Source organism: Leptosomus discolor, chromosome 2 (assembly GCF_034619465.1).
Source record: "Leptosomus discolor isolate bLepDis1 chromosome 2, bLepDis1.hap2, whole genome shotgun sequence".
NCBI classification, from domain to species: Eukaryota; Metazoa; Chordata; class Aves; order Leptosomiformes; family Leptosomidae; genus Leptosomus; species Leptosomus discolor.
Genome location: NC_141392.1, coordinates 32,792,567 through 32,818,207, shown reverse-complemented (window position 1 = coordinate 32,818,207; position 25,641 = coordinate 32,792,567). Strand labels below are relative to the sequence as shown.

The 25,641-nt window shown below is 50.0% G+C and overlaps 1 protein-coding gene across 1 annotated transcript; it reads right to left on the bottom strand.

Annotated features, from left to right (window-relative positions):
• Nucleotides 1-978: 978 nt before the first annotated feature.
• Nucleotides 979-1,959, bottom strand: LOC147415950 (uncharacterized). Its single transcript, XM_086460388.1, has 2 exons — nt 1,259-1,959; nt 979-1,138 (listed from the first exon to the last, which is right to left on the bottom strand). The coding sequence occupies exons 1-2, from the start codon at nt 1,957-1,959 to the stop codon at nt 979-981; spliced, it is 861 nt and encodes a 286-aa protein (XP_086316514.1).
• Nucleotides 1,960-25,641: the final 23,682 nt, after the last annotated feature.

The window sequence follows — 25,641 nt, the reverse complement described above, 5'->3', positions numbered from 1 at the left end:
TTTGCTGCGCCACACTGGATCCTGCTTTTGCTGCGCCACAGTGCCCTGTGCCAGAGGAGCCCGTAATTGTGCTGTGCCGAAGGAGCCCGTCGTCGTGGCAGCCCGGAGAGGCCCTTCCCCACCGCACCCCCGAGGACCCCTTCACCGTGCTGCGTGGCTCTTCTTGTAGCCCTTCGCCACCCCTGCCCCAGAGGAGCCCATGGTCGTGGCGCTGCAGAGGAGCCCTTGGTGGCGCTGCCTGGTTGCTGCTGGAGCCCGTCACGGGGCTGGGCGGAGGAGCCCTGTTTCGGGGATGGCGTGGTGTTTGGGGGATGGTGTTTAGAGAATGGTCCGCGTTGCAGTGTGTGGTCTGCATTGTATTGTGCGGTGTCTGTGGTTTTGTTTGGATAGTATTTTTTGGTTTGTATCACATTTTGTATTGCCTTGTGTGTCTTTTGCTTTGCCTGGTGTGTTTTGTGTTGTCCTGTATTTTGTTTTGCCTTGGGTGCTGGGTATATTTCATGGTGCGGGGTGTGTCATTTGTATCTTCTTGTTTGTATTGGATTGGATTGTATGGATTGTACTTGCACTGTCTTTTGTATCATAGTATATCTATTTCAATTTGTATTCTGTTTGGTTTTCTATCTCCTGTACTGCATTTTCCTGCCGCAAAAGTCACGAACACAACATGTACGATCATTGTCAACTAGGTAATGCCACTTTATTAAAGGATACACAGCAATTTATACACTAGCAGAAGGCACACGTGTTATGTCTTGATTGCCAATAGGTTAACGCTGCTTGTCCATGCGTCTTCTGCCTTCTTATGAGTGGTCCCGCTGTGGTGTCCATGCGCCTTGCTCTGCTGTGCCTACATTCTGTTTCGACATCCTATTTTCTTGTTTTTGCAGTCCAACTTCCTTGTCTTTTTGCAAAGTACTCAGTTTCTTAATCTCCCTTGACCTTGCTTATGTCCTTCACAACAGCTGCAGCCTGCTGTTACAGTGAGGCCCCTTGGTCTGGATCGCTCATAATATGTCCGTTTTCTTCCAGCCACTCCACAAATCCCCGTTTTTCTTTTTGAGCTATCCAGATCCCGTTTTGTATTTCTGCTAAGAATATTGCACTGACAGTCTTCTGCAGGGCCCTTTGCAGGAGACTGATGAGACATGGCAACATTAAAAGCACAATTGTTACAATCAAGAAAACCACCCCTCTCGTTTTGATCCATGAGATTAACCATCCCCACAGTCCCCATCCTTTAAATATTTTCGTCAACCAATCCAGGTCACCACTTTCTGTTAATCGTTTAACTCCATCCTTTAAGAGTTGAATCCTTTTAAAAATGGACTTGGAATGATCAGATAGATTCATACAACACATCCCTTCAAACTCATCACAACCATGTCCTTGTGCTAAAAGCAAAAAATCAGTAGCAGCTCTTCTCTGCAATGTAGCCTGCCTAACGCTATCAACCTCAGTTAAAAGACCGCTTAGAGCTAAAGAAGTAGCATTCGTTTGCTTACTAAGCCAACATCCTAATTTTTTCAAAGTAGCTAAAGCATTTGCCACGCCAACTCCTGGTGCCAACACGGAGGCCGCTATAATTTCACCTGGATTCCAAAATTGAATGTTATCTTTACAAGAACTACTAAACTGATGAATAGTCTTTCGGACTCGCTTATGTTTTCGAGTCATTCTCAGAATCATCGACATGTTTGGTGTTAATAACATGAGGCATCCGAGGCTACACGGACCTCCGTTCGATTTGGATGGAATGCCTCCCCAGGCACGATCTCCACAGATTAAAAACACACCAGGAGGTAGCGCAAGAGGAACAACAGAGGATCGTGAAGCATTCCGTGCGGTAAAATTACAGCATGCAGTAGCATTGCGATAAATAAGACTAGTTGCTTTAACATTTTGTCCTCGGCGAGCAGTATTGTTATAAGAGTAATTAAAAAATACACAAGCATGCATCATAACAGATCCCAATAAGTCTAACTGTTGGAGTTCCTGGGTAACTTGCAGGAGGTGTACATATACACCATCCCAACTTTCTGTACAGTTTTCTGGAGAATTACAGAGCTCCTTAAGCGTTAGTGGGTTCGGCCATGTGTCTACAGGTATTCCTACCAAGCATGTAGAAAACGGGTTCTCAGGGCTTGCGGTGGCGAGACACATGGTGTCCTGTTGTGTCATGTTTGCTAAAGTGACCCAAACATTTTGTTTAGGTTGTGAAACCACCCATCCTTCACCCTGAGGCAGGTTCCAATACAGGCCGAACACACCGAGCAGGAACGCAGCGAGGGCCGTGATCTGTGGAGACACAAGCATAACCCCTGCCCCAGGTTATTAGCTCACATGGTCCACTCCACTGGCCAGTAACTAAATCTTTAATATGCACTTTGACGCCCTTTTGTAAATCCTGTTTTGAAAAAAGAGAAGAAAAATGTAGAAAAAGAGGAGGTAGAGAAGAACTGTGCCCATAATGAAGAAAGTTAAGAACATAAACTGCTTTATCTCAACATGCCTGGGGCGGTTCCCCAATCATTCCCCCTTTTTGTTTTTGAAGCTGCCGCCTCAACGTGCCATGTGCACGCTCAACCATGGCTTGTCCTGTTGGGGAATGGGGAATGCCTTTAGCATGAGTAACACCCCATAAACTAAAAAATGTTTGAACTTTCCGTGAAGCATATGCTGGGCCATTGTCCGTTTTAATTTGGCGTGGCACGCCAAGCATAGAAAAAGCCCTCTGTAAATGTCGAATCACATCTTCTCCGGTTTTTCCGTTATGTGCTGTTGCGACCAAAGCGTGAGAATAAGTATCAATAGAAACATGAACATATTTCTGTCGGCCAAACTCATTAATATGAGTAACATCAGTTTGCCAAATCTGCAAGGCTTGCCTACTTCTGGGATTAGGACCAAAATACACTGGGGTGCGAGTTCCCTGGCAATCAGGGCAGGCAGCTACAATAGAACGAGCCTCAGTATGGGACAAACCAAATGGCCGTCGTAAAGCTCAAAAACCTTGATGAAAAAATTGATGTGATAACACAGCTTGTTGCTTCATGTTAGCAACAGTACTCAGAGCCATAGCAGAAACAAGAGCATCTGCTCTTGCATTACCTTCTGTCTAAAATCCGGGTAAAGTGGTAATGACTACGAATATGCAGAATAAAAGAAGGTTCCCTTCGTTGTTGAATGCTCCTCCAGAGTTCCAAAAGCACCCCAAACAAGATTTGATTATCTCACCTAGTTAAGGCCACTCTATCCAACCGAGCAACCACACTGGCCACATATGCCGAATCAGCCACAACATCCACAGGAGAAGTAAAAATAGAAAAAACAACAGCCATCGCACGCAGCTCCACCACTCGCAGAGAATCCCCTTGACCCACCACTTTGTTGCTTCAGCTGCCGCCCTCACACCACACCACCGCTGCTCCGACCGTCCCCGCCGAACCATCTGCAAAGACAGCGGGGCCCCCCCCAGGGAATTTCTGCTGAGAGTTTCTTTCCCATCCCCTTTGCTTACCATGTATGTGTGCACTCTCGCTGTCACTGAATGCTTGATAGGGTTGTATCTGTGCACTAGCATACGCTGGGGCGTGTTTGTTCCCTGTATGCTTTGCCCCATCCCATGATGCAAGTACCAGCCCCATCACGATCACTGCTCCCTTGTAGAAATGCGTATCACAGCGTGGTGAGAATTGTTAGCAGCATGGTAAGAGCAGTGTGTGGGAGCCTAGCTCGCTGAAAACAGGCATGGAATGCTAGAGGGCCTGCACAGGGAAAACTCTGTTGAACAGTTTGTCTAAACTAATATAGTAGGCCTCAAGGACGCTTCGACCTTGAGGGTCAGAACAGAAGAATTAGAAGCTAACATCCGTATGAGGCGGACCGCATTAGTATTAATAGTAAAGTGATAGGTAGAAGCAGATGACTGATGTATGTATAGCACAATTAGAGTTTATGAAAAACTGCAAGTTGTGATGACTTTGGAAAATTATGCTATATAAGAAAGTGCATCTGCACAATAAAACGAGTTTCCTGATGTAACTCATCTTGAGTCTTTTGTGGATTCTCCAACTCCTGTCTGCGCAAGTGGCGCCCGAACAGGGACACGAAAAGCAACATTGTTAAAACAGAAAGGGGGAACCCAGGGTTGGTTGCCTAATGATCAACTGATGAAAGCATTGTATGTTTTGAATTTTTTAAGTCTAGCAGGTAACAGTGAGGAGCCACCAATGTTAATACAAGAGCAAAGGAATGGGTTCATTCTGGGAAGGGCTTCTAGAATTGCTTTGTCATTATTTTTGCCAGGAGCTGTTGGGGGCAATGCCTTGCGTGAACTATCGCATTTAGCATGCTGGACTGCTAAGAAAATTAATCTGACCTCAAGTATACTAACAGAATTGCTGGAAGATGTAGATAGTGTTAGACATGCAGTATTACAGAATAGAGCTGCTATAGATTTTTTGTTATTGGTATTAGGTCATGGGTGTGAAGATTTTGAGGGATTGTGTTGCATGAATCTTTCTGATCATTTCACAAGCACGTACAAAATCTGCAAAAGAATATTAAAAAGATTGGCATTGATCGTTGTCCGCTGGACGCGTGGTTGAGTTCTTGGGGTATAAGTGAATGGTTACTACACTGGGTAAAGTATGGTATCCTTATTGTTATCATGATATTAATTGTACTGCTGATGCTACCTTGTATCCTACGGTACATAAGCTCAATGATCGAGCGGGCTGTAAAACAAGTCTGGATTGTTCAAAAAAAAAGAAGGGGGATGTGTGGGAGGACATTTAAGAAATAAGGGACATATGAAGAATCCAGCCTTTCCAGAGAATCCGAGCTGGGACGTACCGGAACTGCTGAAAGCATAAACAACTTCCGGTGCAGGGAGCATGAACATCTTACAGGTGCAGGAGAAGAGACAGCCGCCATTAATGACGCAGTTTTAATTTCTTCAAGAAGATGGGTGTGAACATTTGTGAACGTGACCTGAACATGACTCGTAATGTGGCCAGTCGGGTTGGACTATGGGCTGTTATTTGCCATGAAGCCAATCAGTATTTATTGGGTGTGGTCGAGGGTTATAAATTGCACTGGAAACACGGAAATAAAGGTTCACTTGTTAGATCACATTGATCGTGTCAGTGTCCTCACGCAGCTCCCGCAAGTGGCGCCCGAACAGGGACCCTCAGATTCCTCAGAACAAAGTTGCAAGACTTGGAGAGGAAGAGGGTGGAAGGCCGACCGAAAGAGATCCGCTGCCCCGGCGGAGTAATACAAAAAAAAAAAAAAAAAGATAAAAAGAGTATCAGCGATCCGCCCAGTCGCTAAGCGGTGACTCACATAGTTACCAGGAAGGAGGAGAGAAAAGGAAGGTGCACAACTCATCGTGAAACGATTACGGAATCTCACCGTGATCAGGTGAGCGGTCGGGGAGACAGATGGGGTTGGACAAGCAACAGGAGGCTGTCCTAAATCTGCTCCAACACATACTCTCAGTGAGAGGACTTAAGCATGAATCCTCGGCTCTTAAAGGGCTGTTATTATGGGCATGGAATAGAAGTTTAATCCCTTCTGTGGGAGTTGCTTTTGAACTCGCTACGTGGGAGGCCATAGATAAAGAGTTATGGGAAGATATAAGCTTGGGGGGAGCGAGAGCAAAAGTAGCAGGCAAGTACGCTACGTTATGGAAATTGCTTATGGAGATGTTGCATAGTATGAAAGCTGAAAGGGCTGCTGCAGCTTCTGCCTTTGCTGCCTTTACCCCCTCCTCAGGCGATTCTTCACCAACAACTACTACTTCTACCTTTTCTACGCGAATTTCTGTTCCTGTTCCACCTCCCTTGCCCCCTGCTAATCAGACACAGACCGCGAGTTCGGGGGCTAGTGGGGCCTCCGCGGGGACCGCACCCTCGGAGGAGGAGGTGCGCCATAATGGCGCCGACCCGATCGCAGTAAGAAGGGACTCAGAAGAGAACGCGGAAAAACTACAAGGGGGTGTGGGCAAAGAAAAGGGGGAAGTACGAGAACCAGCAGACCCACCCAAATCCCACCCCTATGCTGACGACACAGCGACCCGCCCAAAATCCCGCCCTTATGCTGACCTTACAACGACCCACCCAGAATCCCGCCCTTATCACACCGTCACAACGGCCCGCCTACAGGAAGACTCTCTTTCTCCGGGGATCATGTCAAAACAAAAGCAGAAAGAGGAACTGCTTGATGAAGTCCTACAGCAACTCATAAACAAACTATCGGCACTCAATACCGCAGCGGACAGCAACAAGAAGAATCCAGAAAACGCTGCGACTCGTAATTCTTTTGCTGTACCATCATCACTACCAGTGCCTTTGTCGCAAATGCCTGTGTCAACTACTTCATTGTCAAATACACTATTAAATGAACAAGAAGCAGGACGGAGATGGAAAGGAGTTATTCGTGATGCCCTAATTGAAGGAAATTTTCTTCCTTCTGCCTTTCCTATCGGTACAGATCAGGCAGGAGGTAGAAAATGGGAACCGTTTGATTGGAAAATCCTTGAAAAAGCACATTCAGCAGTATCACAATATGGGCTTCAATCTAGTTATACTCAACAACTATTACAATTTATTTTTACAGCAGATGTTCTGTTACCATATGATTCACAACAGGTTGCTAACATTCTTTTGTCCCCTTCTCAACAGCTTATGTTTACCAAGGCACGGCAGCAACTCTGCGACCGCGAAGCTGCACGACCTCGGCAGCAGGGAGATCCATTGTATGGTATACAAGCCCAAATGTTAATGGGCCAAGGTCCTTTTGCAAATACGGGCTTACAACACGGTTTTATAGGAGAGGTATTACAATTGTCACAGCAGTTAGCTTACCAAGCAATAATTTCAATCAGGGAACCAGGAAAGGTATATTCCTTTGCCAATATTAAGCAGGGTCCACAAGAAAGTTTTCCTTCTTTTATTGATCGTTTAGATCAGGTTATTAAAAGTCATCCAGATTTGGATGAGGGAATGAAGGAAAAGGTTTTTAAAATGTTTGCCTTTGAGAATGCTAATGATACAACAAAAAGAGCTTTAAGTACCCTACCCAGAGATGCACAAGTAGCTGATATGCTTGAAGTTATAGAACGCACCAATGGTACCGCGTCCTTACTTGCTGCTGCTGTATACAGTGCTGTTCGACCCCTCATAGACAGAAAGGAGGGAGGCAAGCAAAAGAGATGCTTCAATTGCAGGACAATGGGTCACCTTATGAGCCAAGGTAAACTCATTTCAGTCCCTCTGTAAATCAAACTTTCGCAGTTACACGGCGTACCAAATTCTAATCGCACTGTAGGTTTGTGCTTGCCAGGCGGGTTTAAAAAGTGCTTAATTTTTCAGTCATTGCAATAGGGTCAAAGCAGGTCCTTGTTCTAAAACTTTTTTTTTTTTTTTTTAAACTGTCTTACGATCTGTATGTGTCTGGTCAAAAAGAAAGCTTCATAATGCTATTTTTATTCAGGATGTTAGCTGGCTGTAAAATATGAGACATTTTATCTAAAGCAGGCAAAGAAATTCAGGATTCATTCACAGGTTGCCTATAAAGTTGTGTAATCTGAAAAGCAGTATTCCTTATGAAAGAGCTCTCAAGTTCCTTGTAAAGGTAATCTAAAAAAAAAAAAAAACAAACAAAAACCAACCAAACAAACAAAAAACCCCCAAAAAAGTCCCGAAAAAGGGGGATCTGCATAAAAGATATAAAAGCCTTTGACAGATTTCTTTTCTTGAAGTGCAATGGAGAATGGAGAATACCTGCTTGATAACACTTAGTTGTTATTGAGTTTTCTCAGATTCAGTTGACAACCCAGATGCGACAATCTCTGTCCGGCTGCAGGAGCCACTGAGGACTGGGACTCCCTAGGCGCGCCCCGGGACCCTTTCTCGGAGGGGCTGCCTGACTTAATCTGGCTCACTGCAGGGGCAGACACGGTCCATCTACGGAAAAAGGTATTCTTTCTGGTCTGTTTTCTGTAATTTGCTAAATGTTCACGCTGTGCACCGATCGGCATTGATGTCAATGTGTATTTTCACCACTCGCGCTGATATTTAACTATGTGAATGGGGTTAGTCTGCTTGGTGCTGTGGTTGCTATTGTAGTAATCATGTTTGCAGGTGTCTTCTTGTATCTTTTGTGTGAATGGTGTAAAGGAGCTCCTTGTGTGATACTGTAAAATTGGTTACCAATATTTGAATGCGTGAGACGCAGTGTTACTGTTATCATTATATAGAAGATATTTTGTTAACCGCACTTTGCCTCTTTTCACACAAAAAGAAAACAAAAAAAACAAAAAAAAAAAAAAAAAGGAGGCAAGCAAATAGAGAAATTAGCTTGCTGGTCAGAAAAGCAGTCGAATGTAACTACGCAAATCCTAGAACAGATTAGAACAGATGCTATTAGGTTAAAATAGCTTAAGACATGCGGTCTTGCAGAACTGTGCGGCTATTGATTTCTTGCTTCTAGCACAAGATGATGGGTGTGAAGATGTCCAAGGGATGTGTTGCTTCAACCTGAGCGATCATGGAGAATCGATTCATCAGCAGTTGCGGTGGCTGAAGGAGCACAGCCAAAAGATTCAGAAGGATACGAATTTGTTCGACTCACGGCTGCAAGCATCTTGGGAAATCTCTCCCCTTGGTTACTAGGCTTAATCAAAGAAGGCATACGATGGCTTATTATAACTATATTGCTATTGCTCGGGTTAGGCTTTATATGGAATTTGCTGCAGAAAGGCATATCGAGTCTCATTCACAGAGTTTTATTTGTGCAAAACGAAAAAGGGGGAATTGTGGGAGCTTAGCTCGCTGAAAACAGGCATGGAATGCTAGAGGGCCTGCACAGGGAAAACTCTGTTGAACAGTTTGTCTAAACTAACATAGTAGGCCTCAAGGACGCTTCGGCCTTGAGGGTCAGAACAGAAGAATTAGAAGCTAACATCCGTATGAGGCGGACCGCATTAGTATTAATAGTAAAGTGATAGGTAGAAGCAGATGACTGATGTATGTATAGCACAATTAGAGTTTATGAAAAACTGCAAGTCATGATGACTTTGGAAAATTATGCTATATAAGAAAGTGCATCTGCACAATAAAACGAGTTTCCTGACGTAACTCATCTTGAGTCTTTTGTGGATTCTCCAACTCCCGTCTCCGCAGCAGTGAGTGGTTAAGATTTTGTGATGAAGCAAGCTGGGCTGTGTGCATCTCTAAAGTCTACATCAGATCTTGAGGGTTTGAAGTTGTAGCTGTGCCTTTCATAAGAACACCTTCCTTACCCGAATGGTAGATGCTGTGTGTACAGCTCGTGGCAGGCGGTCAGCCAAGTGTGACGGTGGGTGGAAGAGAGCTTCTCTCGTAAGTGTGTAAAACTAACACAAAAGTGAAATTCAATCTGTCCAACTCCTCTTACTAAGTAAGTAACAAGAGAGTAATTGATGTTCCATGCAGGGGGGAAAGAAGGAAATTCATTGATTAAAGTGCTGTTCACATTTGTCAAGTATTTAGATATATATGCCTCCCCCCCGCCCCAATGTCTTGTTGACTGGCTTGCTTAGCTGTCTTGAGGGCAAAGCTTGTAAAAGGTTGGGCTCAGCAAATTCACGTCTGAGGCAGTCGTACCGAGCCACGCAAGGTCACACAGACGAGCAGGGCTCCACTAACCTCTCTTTTGTGCTGTTTGGCACAACTGCACTGTTAAGCACAGCTGGATTAATTTCCGTACAAGGGTATTTAAGCTCCACCAGCTGAGAAAAGAAGGAGTGTCTACATGACATTTGACATGTTTAGTTTTTAACATTTTTAGTCTAATTCCTACCAGAGGGATTGCAGGTTGCGTGTAGAGAATGTGGTCTGTGTTCTGAGAAATCGTCTAAGGCTAATCACTAGGGGAATCGTTGTATGGGAGGAAGGAAAAAACAAAATGAAAGGTCAGAGTTATGCTGTCATTAAATTGTTGCTACTGAATGGCCTGACTGCATCGTTGCTACCTAGATGAATGACCTGCTGCGGCTATGGACTGTGCAGGATTCTGCTACGCACACTCCTTTGTAGGTTTTCTAGCCAGCTGATCAGCTCACTTCCAAATCTAAGTCTTTGAAAGGGGTGGTCAGCAAGCTTTTTCTCCCCACATGAAGGAGATACTTTCAGAGAAAGTGTCAAGGTCATCTTTCTAAACATGGTACTAGGGAAGAGGCCGAATTGTGCTTCATGAGCAGCTTTAGGGGCTGTGGGGCTGAATTCCACTGTAGCGGCAAGAGGTGGGGTGGGAAGACGTGGAAGGAAGTGCGTAATTCCCTGCTGAAATCTAAGAGCGTTGATGTCCAGGGAGGAAAAACATAGTATGCTCCTTGTACGCTTGTAGGAAAAATACGGAAGCAACCAGTATTTTGCCAGAATTCCTACTTCTGTTGTAAAATACCATCCCCAGTGCTGTGAAAGTGAAGAGCTTTTCTTTGCTAAGCAGGTCTTGGGCTTCTTATTCTCATCAGCTTAGTCTGAGCAGAGGGATTTTGTTCTTACTGTATTTAGCATCTTTGTTTTGACCTCTCCCCTCCAAGACCTAGTTCCTTCTGGAGGACCATAGTCTGTGATTCTTACAAGAAATTCTGCTGGTATGGGTAAACGTGGGCATAATTAATTTCATCTGAAATCTGGTAAACAATAAACCAGCAAATTGACGGTTGGTATTTTCAGGATTTTCTGCTGGGTGGTGCACAGTCAGTCCTGCAAAGAACCTAGGTTGCCAGCCATCGGCTATTTCTCAGTTCTACTGTTGGTTGTGTCACACGTGGCTGACGTTGTTCTAGGAGGTCACTCAGTGCCTCTGTAGCACAATTCACCCATAGAATTACGTATCTTTGAGGAACTTGACTGATGCTGTAAATGCTTTTGAAAACCTTGGGTGAGAGTTGCTGTAGAGCATAAAGTGTTAATCAGACCATCGGATAATTCTGGATTAGTAACGTTCCCACTAGTAGAAAAATGTAACTGGTGGAGGATGTGATCTGACTACATAAGGTACTGGTGGTCTTGTTTGTTCACTGTATGCACAGCTTGAGTACCTGGAGCTCTGGCCTGAGGTTTCAAGAGGTTGCTAAGAAATGCTTCTGGTTAATATAAATGTTAATAATTTGGACTGGGGTCTGTAGCTGAGGAAGAAAGCCCCACATGTTTATAGTTTCATTTGAAAGATGATGAGAACTGCTCAACAGATAAATATCTGTACAAGATCATTGACAGGTTATCCCTAGACGAGATAAGAATGCAAAACTTGCAGGCTGAGACGAAGAGGAATGAGCATAGTTTTACTCAGAGGTATGACTTAAGGGCAGACTAACACATGACTGGAGTATTAGCAGACTGTGGCTCGTTAGGAATTGTGGACGTGTAAGAAAAAGGAGAAAGCGTAGGCTTGTAGAGCAAGGGTTAGGTGCATCTTCCAAAATTGGTAGGCAGTGAAAATAAACTCGTTAAGGTTCACAGCGACTGATAAATAGAAGGAGAAGGCAATGCCGCCGTGGCAGCAGCTTTGTACGGACACTCCTAAGTCAGAATGCTAAGGCTTCTTCCAATAGCAGAATTATCCTGCCTCTGGGAATTGGTTTAAATGTGCCAACATATTTGAGCAATTAAAAGAATACTGCAAGGCAAGCTGTCTAAAAAAGTTTAGGAGCGTGCTGCGAACAGCATCCATTTCTTGTAGACAGAGGTTTCTGAGTCTTTGATTCCTGCCAGTACAGAGTATTGTGAAATACTGTGAAGGCAGAAGGCCATTTGATCACAAAATGTAAGTTGTGAAGAAGGAGGAAGGCCAGCAGCCTAGGAAGCAGCGCGCTAGAATAGACCGACCTGGGAAACGGGTAGGCTGCACCCAGCTGAGGAGAGAAGGGTTCGGCGGTTGTTGTTTCCGTAACCTGTGCTTGGAAAGGAAGCACAGACTATCCAGCCTGGATCCAAGTTGAGAACGTAGCAGGCGAGTGATCTAGCAGATTTCCTTCTCTCACCTGAAGCTCAGGAAAGGAGCGAGTGGCATTAGAAGGCATGCCAGGTTCCAAAGAGTAAGAGTATAAAATAGCCCTAAGTTAGTGTGGATGGGTGAAGGCAGAAAACCCAGGGTGGAACCAGCCATCCAGCAACGTTGAGGGGCTAAATGGCAAGACAGGTGTTTAGGTACAGAAGTAGCGGGAAGACGACTGGGAAAATTGTGTGTGCCGCTCCTTAAGGAAAGGAGAGTGATCAGAAGACGTTTTCTGATACTGTTCTCTTCTGGTATGAGAAGAGGCCCGATACTGTTTTCCAAGTGCTGGAAGACAAGCCGGTAAGGAGACCTTTCTAAGTGATCAGACGGGATACGTGCTGCAGCAGGAGTCAGAGAGAGATGGCGCGGCTTGTCCTGAGAGCCTTGAACATCAACCCCCAAACTGTCCGCACTGGGGAGGCTGCTTTGGTTGATTCTCTCTCCTCTTGAGGAGAGAGACCAACTCGATGGTCTCTGGGAGGTCTCTTTGGTTCTGCATTTGTGATCCATGGATATGTGACATCTTTGTCCCTACAGGAAAAAGGGCTGTGGAGAATGACGGTGACGATGATGATGAACCAAATGAATATGATCTTAATGACAGCTTGATGGATGACGAGGAAGAGGAGTGCGAGCCTACTGATGAAGACTCTGACTGGGAACCAAGTGCAGAAGACAAGGATAACGAAGATGTGGAAACGCTTTTGCAAGAAGCACGTAGATTTGTTAAAACCAAAAAGTTGCTGCGCGGAACAACGTAACGAAGGTCGGATCTGGTTGTGTTAAAACATGGAGGCAAAAGGAGCGGAATTGCCTTGGAACTGTTTTTTCCTCAGTGATGTGGGCACTACAGGAAGATTTTAACTGGGGCGAGGGGACTCAGCAACACCTTTCTTGTCCGTATGTATTATTTTGGTGGGTTGTTTAGTTCTATGAAGTGGTGGAGCCAGAGGACTGAGCTCTGACAGTTTCTTCTTGTTTTTTTTTCTTCAGCTGTTTCTTTTGGAGCACCATTGGTGTCTCAGTTTGAAACACAATTCGAAAGATTGTTAACGCTTCATCTCGCTGTGCTTGAAAGGAATACTGGCGTTAGGAAAGCCTTTCGTTTTGCTGAAACATGACAGGTAGTGCGTTGAATGAAGAGGAGTTACACTTCACAGCTGCAGTATCGCAGACGAATTCTTGTCCATCACTGGGGAATCTGACTAAACCATTGTTTAATGTTCTTTTGAGTTAGTGCCATCTTAAACGTCCCTGTTCTGCTAGTAGCTTTCCTGTTAGGTGTCATTTCTTTGACTCCCTTGATATACAGTAGTTAAATACAGGTTGTCTAAGTCACATGAGAACAGTGTCTCGGTGTATCGAACCGCTCGGTTGTCTCGGCGACAGTTACGGTGTATTTGCTGTAATTGCAGTAGTCCCTCTTTCCATGCCTGTACATCCCTGGAGTTGTGTTCAGTTGACAACAGAGCTGAAGTCTTGGTGATTGTAGTTTTGCACCATTAAACTTGTAACCTACTGTGGAAAAAACGTGTGCCTGTGTCTTTGTGGTTTCTAAAGACTTTGTTGGAAGGTCTTGCCTTCGGCAGGGAGAGCGGAGAGTGACAGTGACCTGAATGAAGTTACACCACCGCTGAGTGCTGCCATGATGGGCGTGTTTGAACTTCAGTACGAACTGGAGTCAAAGGCAGCGCAGTGGTACAGCAGTATTGACATTGCTAATGCATTTTTCTCTGTTCCTCTGGCAATGGAGTGCAGGCTGCAGTTTGCTTTCACTGCCCTGCCTGCAGCCCCGAGCCCCCGCGCCATGTCAGGGCTGTGCTGGGCCGGGCAGCACCGGGCAGCTGGGGCTGGCCTGGGGCTGCTGAGGGGCAGGGCCCGGCAGGGCCGGGCAGGGGCAGGGGCAGAAGGCCCAGGGCCCAGCTGGGGCTGCGGGCCCTGTTGCCCAGCAACGGGTGCCAGGGCGCTCGCCATTGGCTGCGCCCAGAGGCATCAAGGCCACCGGCCAATGGGGCGGCGCTCTGCTGCGGGAGAGGGGCTGGGGCGGTGACCAGGGGTGCGTCTGCCTGCCGTGCCCGAGGGCCCTGCCCCGCCGGGGGAGGTCAGGGCCGCCCTGCGGGCAGCTGGGGCTGCCCCGCTCCCCTCCTCCTCCTCCTCCTCCTCCTCCTCCACCCGCTTCTGCTGCTGCTGCTGTGGCGGAGCCCCCTCGGGGTGAAGCTGCCCTGAGGGGCAGCGGCGAGGCAGGGCCCGTCCCGTCCCGTCCCGTCCCGCCCCGTGCCAGGAAAGCCGTCGTAGCGCTGGCTGGGCCGGGCTGTGTCAGGGCAGAGCCGCCTTAGCGAGCCCTCCCGAGGAGGGGCCGGAGCAGGTCTGTAGCCGGGACTGGGGCTTTTTCTGGGGTTGGCTTCAGGTGGGGTTGGGCCGGGGCCGGGGCCGGGGCTGCGGTGAGGGGCCGTCGGGGCGGGGCAGGGCCGGGCTGGGCCGGCAAGTCCCGGAGAGCCGGTCCCTGCCCGGTCCGGCTTTGCCCCCGGGGCTGGCGGCGTCCCCTCCCCTCCGCTCTCCCCGGCTTCGGGAGGCTTCGCGGGGCTTCGGGAGGCTTCGCGGGGCTTCGGGAAGCTTCGCCCGGTACCGGGCGGCGCGAGGCGCGGGGGGGCTCGGGAGGCAACGGCCGCCGGCGCGAGCGGAGGCTGCGTGTGGAGGTGCGGGCGGGCCGGGGCGGGCGGAGCGGCGCCGAGGGGGAGGAGGGCCGGGGGAGCGGACGGCGTGGCCCAGGGGCTGGGGAGCGGGGGGAGAGAGCCGCTTTCCTCCGGGGAGGCGGCGGCGGGCGGCCGGCCGGCCGGGAGGTGGGGAGCCTGTGCCCGGCCCGGCCCGGCTCGTTCGGAAGGAGCCGGCGCTGCCGCAGGCCCCGAGGGCGCTGCAGGGTGCGGGCCGTGGGTGTCCCGCGGAGGTTCTGAAGGCCGAGGTCCCGGCAGGTGAGAGGCTGAGCACTGGAGTTGGAGACTGGGGAGCTCCGGCGGTGGCTGTTTCCCCCTCAGAAGTGGTCCTTGCACACCCCCAGCCCCCCTTGGCAGCTGGGGACTGCCAGAGCTGTTGTAGTGTGGAAACCAGGGGCAGGTAAGGAGGTTCGTCAGTGTAAACACATTCATCAGCTGTTCTTGAGGGAGAATTATTGGTGTGGAAGTAATGAAGCCTGTCCCATGCACTGAGCTACACGTGGAGGGGGGGTGGGGGGCAGAGCCCAGGCAAGGGCTTTGTGCTCAGGGAGCTCTGTCCAGGCTTGCTGTGCTGGGCAGGGGGAGAAGGGCCCTGGCTTGGGCAACAGCCATGGCCACGTCCATCACTCCCGAGGCAAGCAGGAGCTGCCTGAGCGGGCTTGATTCTGGCATTGCCCATCTTTGCGGTGCTTGTCTGAAAGGTGCTGTGGAGTCGTCCGTGCGGAGCGGTGTCACAAACGTGTCTTTGGGTGTCGTGGTGTGGGTGCCTGTTGCTCTTCCATGGCTGCTGCTCGCAGGGGGAGGAGGTGACTCGCTTGCAGAGAGGCCCCCCCCTGCCCTCATGCGCATGAAAGTCTTGCAGGGTGGAGTGGAAAGTGCCCTGGCTTGCTCATTGCTTTCCCTCTGGGTACCCATTTGCAGAATGTGCTGGGTTCTGGTGTTTGGCAGCCCAGAAATGAGTCTCTCTGCCTTGCTTTCCTCCTGGAACGGACTGTAGTAATGCGGCTTGTGTCTTGCAGTGTCTTCTGCCGAGCTTGGGGCTAAGATGAGGAGACCAGAGCTGGCGGCTCCCCAGGTCGGCTCCTGTGCTATGTACAGCTGGGACCAGTGCTTGGGTGACTTTGGAGCTTCAGGTAAGGAGCTCAAGTTGAGGTGAAGGAGTATTCTGGAGGTGAAAAGTCGGATTTGTTGCAGTAGGTGTTGGCTGCCATTTGCAATATAGCGTGGAATCTAAACGCAAACCTTGGTGAGTCGATATGGGTACAGAAAAATGAAATAACAAGTGATGGCCATAGAAGAGTTACACACAGGTAGTTTAGGGTGGTTTGTTAAGCTGTGAACGAAATCATCGATTATCAAGGATTCACGCAATGTTCTCCCACTTACACATCCCTTTCCGATATATAGAACTATGGTTTTTGGAACCCTGCAGGTGTCGTGAGCCTGACGAGCGTTACTTTCCCAAATACGACCTTGTGGCTCCCGCACAATGCACGCACTCCCATCATTTGTTTGCCCCTTTCCCTCCTTTTGATAAGCCCAAACCCGATGTTCTAAGGGGTGGGGTATGGCTGCTTTGTGATGTAATCCCAGCACAACGGTTTGGTGTGTGGTACATACCGAAGCGTTGCATATAGTGGGGACAAAGGCAGCCACTTGCTCGCCTTCTGCATGATCAGTGCAGCTGGCCAAGTGCCACCGTGACTGAAGCTCTCCACCTCTGAGGCATTGTCCCAAATCACTTTATGAATTTCAGTAGGTAGGGTTCCCCCTTCTCCTTCTCTAATAATAACTGCTACTGCAGGCTGTATCCATAGCGGTGCTCGGATCCGACTCCAGGCAAGGGAGGTGTTCCCTTGGGTTGCTGCGAGGGCATTTGCAGTTGATTGACGGTCATTCTCTTCTGTTTGTTCCCAGTGAGGTCGAATGTGCGATAGGAGGTATAGGAGTTGTTGACTTGCTCGTGGTGGCAATAAAGATGATTTTAGTGGGCGTTGTAATTTGTTTAGGTGGTTGGTAGCAGCAGTTAATTTGTCAATCAGGAGTTCAGTGTCTCTGCTCTTCAGTACGCCCAGTCCTGTTCCTGAGCTACCAGTCACGTCTCTTTTTGCTGGTTTTGGAGAGGTGGGAGTTCGTCCGTGTAACCATGCTAGCCAGCCAGTGTGAGCTGCTCCCCAAAAGGCAGAGCAACCGTCCCTAATTGCTGACACCTTAATGTGCAGTGCGAGTTGCACTTTTTAATTACACAAGGGCTGGTGTTGAGAATGTAAGGAGAGAACATAGCCGGAGGCTGAGTTGGTGAGGACGGTTGCTTGGTAGCAGTTTTGAGTTGGAGGCCTGAGCTGGAGGGAAATTTGGCGTCGGCCCAAAGACACGTTATGAGTGTTGAGGGGGATATAGTAAAATTACAGCGAGATTTGTGTCCAAAAGGACGGGCAGGTGCGTCATCAGGACCGTGCCCACGCTTTCCTCCAGCACAGTCCACAGTAACGCGTAAAACTGTCGTACACGCAGGGTGGTTTTGAGTTCGGCACGCTATGGGAGTGATGTCTCCTGTTGCTCCCTTTGGAGATGGAATCTGTCGATCCCGGTCTTCATTTTTTATAATGCACTGTCGTCTTTGAAAGGTGATGTTATTATGTGGTACTGCTAGAGAGGAATGTAGAGATTTAGCAGGATAAGTGTGAGGTGCAAACTCATTAGAACCTGTATAGGCATTAACCCCCGGCCACCCCGTCGTACACAAATTCCCCGTCTTGCCCACGTCAACCTTAAATTTGACCATCAGCCCTACTCCGTGGTGGGTCTGTCCGCAAATCACAGAACCCGGCTGTGTGAAGGTGAAATGACACCAACAGTCTGGGTTGCCAGAATGGCAACGTTTTGTGTCTTTCCTAGTGCTGGGGGAATCAGCATTAGAAACAGTCATTTCTGTCCGTTTCCAATGGGCAGATTCGTGGATTGCTCGGCATCCCCCGTTAATTTCTTCTCCTGGCGTGCCTCGGAGTAGGGGAACAACATTTTTCCTGTCCCACCTCCATTCATTTCTGAAGTGTATGTCATGTCCTACCTGCTCGCCAGTGGTGATGTCAAGGGCCGCGGCTCTGCGTTGCCGTTTCCCCTTTATCCTTTGGGCTGAGGCATCTGTGAACCCCATACCCTCGGTTGGCATATTCTCAGTTGATGATGGAGCAACTGGAACTGGTGAAGGTTCGAAGGGTTACTGCAAAGCTAAAGGGTTGGTATTTACAGGTATCTGTCATCTGGAAGCTTTGGTGTGTCCTTCAGTTAACTGCCTGTTCTCGACCACTCCTGTGAGGTCGGCGCACCGTTTTCTCAGCGTGGGCTTTTGAGCAATTCCTTCTGGAGGAGCAGTGCCTTTAAGATTGCCTCTGGTAAATGAAATGGCCCTCTCGTCTGTACAGGCTGTCCCTGGCGTATTTTCTGGACGTGTTCCACAGTTCTAACTGAGGCTGGAAGCCCTTTCTCCCATTCAGAGTATCGTTCTGTGTTCTTAGCTGCAGCTGAAGTAAACGGACAGGGTCGCTTTGGGCCATTGGGACCAGTCTGAAACAGGTGACAATAAGATGCGTGTCCAGCAAATCCCCACTCTAGAAGCCTAGGATCAGAGGGGTGCGCAGGTCCAAGGGATTGCTGTGTTTGCCGTTGGGTCACACAGGTTTTCATAGCTTCGTTGTGCTCTTCAGTCCATTGCCATACCTTTCCTTTCGGTAGGAGGGGGTAGAGGGGTGTGGCTGTAACTGAGAATCCGGGTGCGTGTTTCCTCCAGTATGCTCATGTTGCCAGTGCTTGTTGGAGTTCCTTTTTGGATCAGGGAGGCTGTAAAGCCTCTATCTTTTCCAAGGTGTCGGGTGGAATTGAAGCAGTACTGGAGTTCCGCCGGGTTCGTCGACATTTCCCTTCCTGGGCGGGTCCCTGACGCCTGCCTGGTGGTGTGACTGCTGTGGCAATGCTTAAGGTTTCCCCTCCAGAGGCAGCTGCTGTTGTTGCTGCCTGTGGGGAACGGCCCCCAGTCAGAATGCCATCTGTGTGTTGGGAGGGGGAGGTTGCTGGTGGATTTGCTGCTTGCTGTAAAAGTTCCGCTAGCGCTCTGGGAGCGCTCGTAGGGGAGTGTTTGTGGCCGTGGGGAAGCCGCTAAAGATGCGCTGTACTCCTTCCCAAAGAAATGCAAAGCGGGGTTTGCCCTGTCCTTGCAAGGGGACCATCAAGAACACATTCTTGCTATCTAAACCAGCCATGCATTTGTGGGCAGCTGCTTGTAGCGTGGCAGTTACTTTTGCACGATCAGGGCCTGCTGCTGTTCGGGGTGCAGCGTTGGCATTAAGGCGCTGGTAGTCGATCGTGAGGCGGCATCTCGCGTCGGGTTGGCAAACAGGCCGTACAGGAAAATTCCATGGAGAAGGAGTCCTGAAAGAAGTTTGCCGAGACTCCAAGTCCTCAATGACAGCCAAAATTCCGTCTTTGGTGGCAATCGACAGCGGCTCCTGGGGACCATGAGTGAGAGGGACGTCGGGGAGTTGCGGGTGCCGGTCGCAGAAGGCGGAAGTCAGCAGTTTTAGGTTCTGCCCCGAGACTTCCAGACCCGAATGACCGTACGCTACCATTTGGTAGCTGCCCAATTTTGATTTTGTGGACAGGCAGGCCCAATAACCGTCCGGGGTTTGTCTGGTTTTGATTCCTGTTTCTGTGACTCCTTCAACTCCCTTCACAGAGGGGAGAGAGGATTAGGGGGCGGCAGAAGCTGGTTTGGCGGGGTTGGGCAGTAGCAGGTAACAGAGCTACGTCTCACGTTCGAGAAGCTTCTGTCAAGCTTAGAGTAAGTCTAGCGGGTTGCGTGTGAATAGCAGCTCTGGGAACATCCATTGCCAGGGCTTGTTTCCGTAATTTGTTTCTCTCTTCCCAGGCCCTTAATTGTTGATTAATGGGTCTCAGTTCTCGAGAGTCACTCTGCGGTGTTTGCTCCACCTGTCTAACGTTGTGGCCTGTATTTTTTGTTCCACTGGACGCATTATCCCATCCCACTTCTCGTCCCTGATTTGTGATGGCATGCATGAATTCTGCCCAAGTGGGGAGGTTTCTTTGAAGTGAGTTTGGTGTATGTTGTATTGTATGGTACATATGGCCTTGTCTGGCGTGGTTGCTGTTGTGGGACATGTGTTCTATGGTCTGGTATTTCCTGCTTGATATGGAAGTAGATGTATTGAACTGTGTGTGTTGTATTTTGTCTTGCCGTGCCTTGCCAGCCTGGAGGAACGTGTCCTCATCCTGTCCCTGGAGGCGCCCTTCATCTTCCCGGCCCCGGAGGCTCCTTTTACCCTGCCACAGCAGAGGAGACGTTCACCGTGCCACCGCTGAGGATGCTTTTACCGCACCACCCCACGGCACGCTTTTGCCACGCCAGGCCGAAACATCCTTTTGCCGTGCTGTTCCCAGAGTAGGACTTTGCCGCCCCGCCCTGGAGCGTGCCTTTTGATGTGCCACACCTGAGGATCCATTTGCTGTGCTGCCCGAAAACATCCATTTGCCGCACTGCCGCGGAGCATCATTTTGCCCCTACACCCTGGAGCACCCTTTTGCTGCACGGCCCTGGAGCATCCTTTTTCCGTCCCACTGCAGAGAAGCCCATCGCCGCACTGCGATGCCACGCCAGCGCACCCTTTTTGCTGTGCCACGCTGGAGGAGCCTTTTGCGTTTTGTATGTGTTTTGTAACCCTTTTCCCCGCCGCCCTGGAGCATCTTTTTGCTGCGCCACACTGGATCCTGCTTTTGCTGCGCCACAGCGCCCTGTGCCAGAGGAGCCCGTAATTGTGCTGTGCCGAAGGAGCCCGTCGTCGTGGCAGCCCGGAGAGGCCCTTCCCCCCCCCACCCCCGAGGACCCCTTCACCGTGCTGCGTGGCTCTTCTTGTAGCCCTTCGCCACCCCTGCCCCAGAGGAGCCCATGGTCGTGGCGCTGCAGAGGAGCCCTTGGTGGCGCTGCCTGGTTGCTGCTGGAGCCCGTCACGGCGCTGGGCGGAGGAGCCCTGTTTCGGGGATGGCGTGGTGTTTGGGAGATGGCGTTTAGAGCATGGTCCGCGTTGCAGTGTGTGGTCTGCATTGTATTGGACGGTGTCTGTGGTTTTGTTTGGATAGTATTTTGTGTTTTGTATCACATTTTGTATTGCCTTGTGTGTCTTTTGCTTTGCCTGGTGTGTTTTGTGTTGTCCTGTATTTTGTTTTGCCTTGGGTGCTGGGTATATTTGATGGTCTGAGGTGTGTCGTCTGTATCTTACTGTTTGTATCTTATTCTTCCTATTGTATTTCGTAGTCTCTTTGGTGGTGTAGGGCATGGATTTTATTTTGCATTCTATTTGTTTATTTGTTTTCTGTACTGTATTTTCAGTATTTTATGGCCTGGCTTTTCTTGCATTGTAAGTCTTGAGTTGCATTATGTGGTTTCTAAGGGACTTGGTGTTGTGATGTGTTTTGTGTTCTGCGGTCCGTGTTGGGTTTTGTGTTGCTTTTCCTTGTGTGTCTTGTAGGTGCTGGGATTTCCTGGGGGGGATTGATGGTAGGGTCTGTACTGCATTGTACATCTAGTCTACATTGTATGTCGAGTGTGGTTTTACCGCCTGCAGTGTCTGTTGTGGTATTTGTTGTGTTGTGTTGTCCGGAGGAGCTCTTCGTCCTGCTGCCCAGCTCTTCGTGGAGCCCGTCCTCATCGCACCGCGCAGCAGGAGCCCTTCACCGCGCCGCGCCGGAGGAGCCCGTCGTCGTGGCGCCGTGGAGGAGGTCTTCATCGCGCCGCCTGGTTGCTCTTGGAGCCCTTCGCCTTGTCCATGTAGGGCAGGGTTTGTGGTTCGGTTTGGTCTTGTGTCTTGTTCTTTGTACCGTAGGGCGTGTGGTGCGCCTTGCGTGGTGTTTCTGGTGTTCTCTGTATCGTTTTCTCTGGTGCAGTGTTTATCGTGTTGTTCGCGTTATGTAACATCTTGTACTTTGTAGAGCGTTTTGCATTTCATTTTGTGTTTTGCGCTGTCCGTTTTGTATTGCATTGTGTTTTGTATGTGTTTTATTTTGTATTCTGTTTTTCTCGTTCTGCATTGTATTTTCGGTGTCGCATGGCATTTCATCTCTTGTAAGTCTTGAGTTGGGTTTCCTGGTTGGAAATACCAGGTGGGTATTGCAATGTATTTTGTATTGCCTGTATTTTATTTTGTATTCTGTTGGGTTTTCGTTTTTCCATCTTGTACGGCATTGTATTTCCTGTAGGTGTTGAGTTGTATTGCCTGGTTTGTAATGAACTTGGTATTGTAAGGTGTTTTGCCTTCTGTTGTATGCATTGGGTCTGATTTGATGGTAAGTGTTGTAAGGTATTCTGCGTTGTGTTGTATTGTATTTTGTCTTGGGTTTCCCTGTATGTACTGAATGTGCTGTGGTTCCTTGTGTAGCACGCTATGGCTTGTGTTGTCTGTATGGCAAGTAGAGTATGGTAAGGTACGTAGCGTGTGGTGTTGTATCTATGGCATTGTAGGTGTGGTATGGTATCATAGTCTCTGATGCGTATTGTAGTGTCTCGTGCGTATTGTATCGTGTCCCGATGTCTTTGTTTGTATTGGCTGTACCTATTGTGCGCCTGGTATCGTTTGAAGGTCTGTAATGTCTGGTACAGGCTTTGTTGTAATGTGTGGTCCGGCTCTTCCCGGAGCCCTGAATGGCAGTGCCCCAGAGAAGGCCATGATTGCCTCGCTCTACCCAAGGAGCCCTTTGCCGGGCTGCCCCGGCACATCGTTTTGCCGCACCCCCCTGTAGCATCTTTTTCCTGTGCTGCCCCAGAGTAACTTTTTTGCTGCTCCACACTGGAGGAGCCCTTCGCCGTGCTGCCCAGGTCCATCCTTTTAACGTGCCGCCCAGAAGCATCCTTTTGCCGTGTCACCGCGGAGCATTCTTTTTCCTCGCCACCCCGGAGGTGCCCTTCGTCTTCCATGCCTCGGAGGTCCCTTTTGCCCTGTGAGAGCAGAGGAGCCCTTTCCTGTGCCGCATCGGAACGTCGTATTGCCACGCTGCTCTGGAGCATTCTTTTTTCACGCTGGCCCAGAGTAGCCTCTTGCCGTGCCGCTTCGGAGCAGCCCTTTGCTGGACCTTGGTGGAGCATCTTTCTGCTGCTCAGCCCCGGAGCTTCCTTGCTGCGCCACTCCGTACGAGCCCTTCGATGTGCTGTCCCAGAGCATCGTCTTTGCTACACCACAGCGGAGCATCGTTTGTCGTGCCGCCCCTGGCTATCCTTTTGCTGTGCCGCACCAGAGGGGCCCTTGGCCTCACCATCCTGGAGCGTCCTTTTGCCACGGCGCCCCAAACCTTCCCCGCCCTGGTGGAGGCTTTCATCGCGCTGTGCTGTAGGAGCCCTTCGTGGCACGGCCTGGTGCCTCTTGGAGCCCTTCCCAGTGCTGCACGGAGGAGGCCAGTTTCAGGTACGGTCTGGTGTTTAGGGTGTGGTGTTTAGGGCAAGGTCGATGTGGTCTTGTAGGGTCGGAATGGTGTTGTTTGTCGCGTACGTTAGCGTGGGGCGTGTGCTGCATGGTGTGGTGTTTCTTGCTTTGTGTTGAAGTTCATGTGTTGAACTGCGTGTGTTGTACTTTGTCTTCCATGACTTGCGGCCCCGGAGCAACCCTTTGGTCAGCCGCGGCCCGGAGGTGGCCTTCATCTTTCCAGAGCAGGAGGAACCTTTTGACCTGCCACAGCAGAGGAGCCCTTTGCCGTGCCACAGCGGAAGAGCCTTTTGTTGCGCCGCCCCAGAGTATCCTTTTGCCGTGTTCCCCTGGAGGATCCTTCTGCCGTGCCGCCCTGCAGCAGCGTTTTGCCGTGTCGCCCCGCAGGAGCCCTTGGCTGCTCCGCCCTGGAGCTCCTTTTACCCGCGCTGCCCCGGAGCCTCTTTTCTGCTGCGCCACTCCGGATGAGCCCTTGGCCGCGCCGTCCCAGAGCATCGTTTTTGCTGCGCCGCCCTGGCGCATCTTTTTGCTGCGCCACCCCGAAGAACCCTTTTGCCGTCTTGCCCCGGAGTAGCCCTTTGCCGCGCCACCCTGGAGCATTTTTTGCTGCGCCACCTCAGAGCAAGTTTGTTGATTGCCACACTGGAGGAGCCCTTCCCTGCGGTGCCCTGGAGCATCCTTCTTGCTGCAGCACACTGGAGCATCGTTTTGCCACGCTGCCACAGAGAAGTGTTTTGGCGCGCAAGCCCGAAGCCTCTTTTCACCGTGCCGCTCCAGAACATGGTTTTTGACATGGGAGACCGGAGCATCCTTTTGCAGCACCGCATTGGAGCATCCTTTTGCCGTGTCAGCCCGGAGTAGCCCTTTGCCGCGCCGTCCTGGAGCACCGTCTCGTTGCGCCACGCCAGCGCATCCTTTTTGCTGTGCCACGCCGGAGGAGCCTTTCACCACGCCGACCTGGAGCCTCCTTTTGCCTCGCCGCCTTGGAGGAGCTGTTCATCTTCCCCGCCCTGGCGTCGGCTTCCATCGCACTGTGCTGTAGGAGGCCTTCTTGGCACCGCCCGGTGCCTCTTGGAGCCCTTCCCGGAGCTGCGCAGAGGAGGCCAACTTCAGGTACGGTCTGGTGTTTAGGGTGTGGCGTTTAGGGCATGGTCGATGTTGTATTGTATGGTCCGTGTGTTTTTGTTTGGTGTAGAGGCGAGTGTGTGGCATGCACTGTAACTGAATGGCGTGGTGTTTCTTTTTTCGTCTTGAAGTGCATGTATTGAAGTGTGTGTGCTGTATTTTGTCTTGCCATGTGTTGCTGTGCGGGAGAAACCTGAGGTCATGCCGTCCCTGGAGGCGCCCTTCTTCTTCCCTGCCCCGGAGGCTCCTTTTACCCTGCCACACCAGAGGAGTCGTTGGCCACACTGCTCCAGAGCATCCATTTGCCTCTCCGCGCCACCCCGGAGCATCCTTTTTTTCTCGTTCTGGCTGCACCACACTGGAGCATCATTTTGCTGCTGGGATCTAGAGCGTCCTCTTGCATTGTGGTCCTAGAGTAGCCCTTTTCCCCGCCGCCCTGGAGCATCTTTTTGCTGCGCCACACTGGATCCTGCTTTTGCTGCGCCACAGCGCCCTGTGCCAGAGGAGCCCGTAATTGTGCTGTGCCGAAGGAGCCCGTCGTCGTGGCAGCCCGGAGAGGCCCTTCCCCCCCCCACCCCCGAGGACCCCTTCACCGTGCTGCGTGGCTCTTCTTGTAGCCCTTCGCCACCCCTGCCCCAGAGGAGCCCATGGTCGTGGCGCTGCAGAGGAGCCCTTGGTGGCGCTGCCTGGTTGCTGCTGGAGCCCGTCACGGCGCTGGGCGGAGGAGCCCTGTTTCGGGGATGGCGTGGTGTTTGGGAGATGGCGTTCAGAGCATGGTCCGCGTTGCAGTGTGTGGTCTGCATTGTATTGGACGGTGTCTGTGGTTTTGTTTGGATAGTATTTTGTGTTTTGTATCACATTTTGTATTGCCTTGTGTGTCTTTTGCTTTGCCTGGTGTGTTTTGTGTTGTCCTGTATTTTGTTTTGCCTTGGGTGCTGGGTATATTTGATGGTCTGAGGTGTGTCGTCTGTATCTTACTGTTTGTATCTTATTCTTCCTATTGTATTTCGTAGTCTCTTCGGTGTTGTAGGGCATGGATTTTATTTTGCATTCTATTTGTTTATTTGTTTTCTGTACTGTATTTTCAGTATTTTATGGCCTGGCTTTTCTTGCATTGTAAGTCTTGAGTTGCATTGTGTGGTTTCTAAGGGACTTGGTGTTGTGATGTGTTTTGTGTTCTGTGGTCCGTGTTGGGTTTTGTGTTGCTTTTCCTTGTGTGTCTTGTAGGTGCTGGGATTTCCTGGGGGGGATTGATGGTAGGGTCTGTACTG

Excerpts from the sequence above, each read along its gene's own strand:
- LOC147415950 (XM_086460388.1), bottom strand. The coding sequence starts at position 1,959 with ATGCATGCTTGTGTATTTTTTAATTACTCTTATAACAATACTGCTCGC. Across the intron at positions 1,139-1,258 it reads GAAAGTGGTGACCTGGATTG|TCTCCTGCAAAGGGCCCTGC; the intron begins GTTGACGAAAAT and ends ATGTCTCATCAG.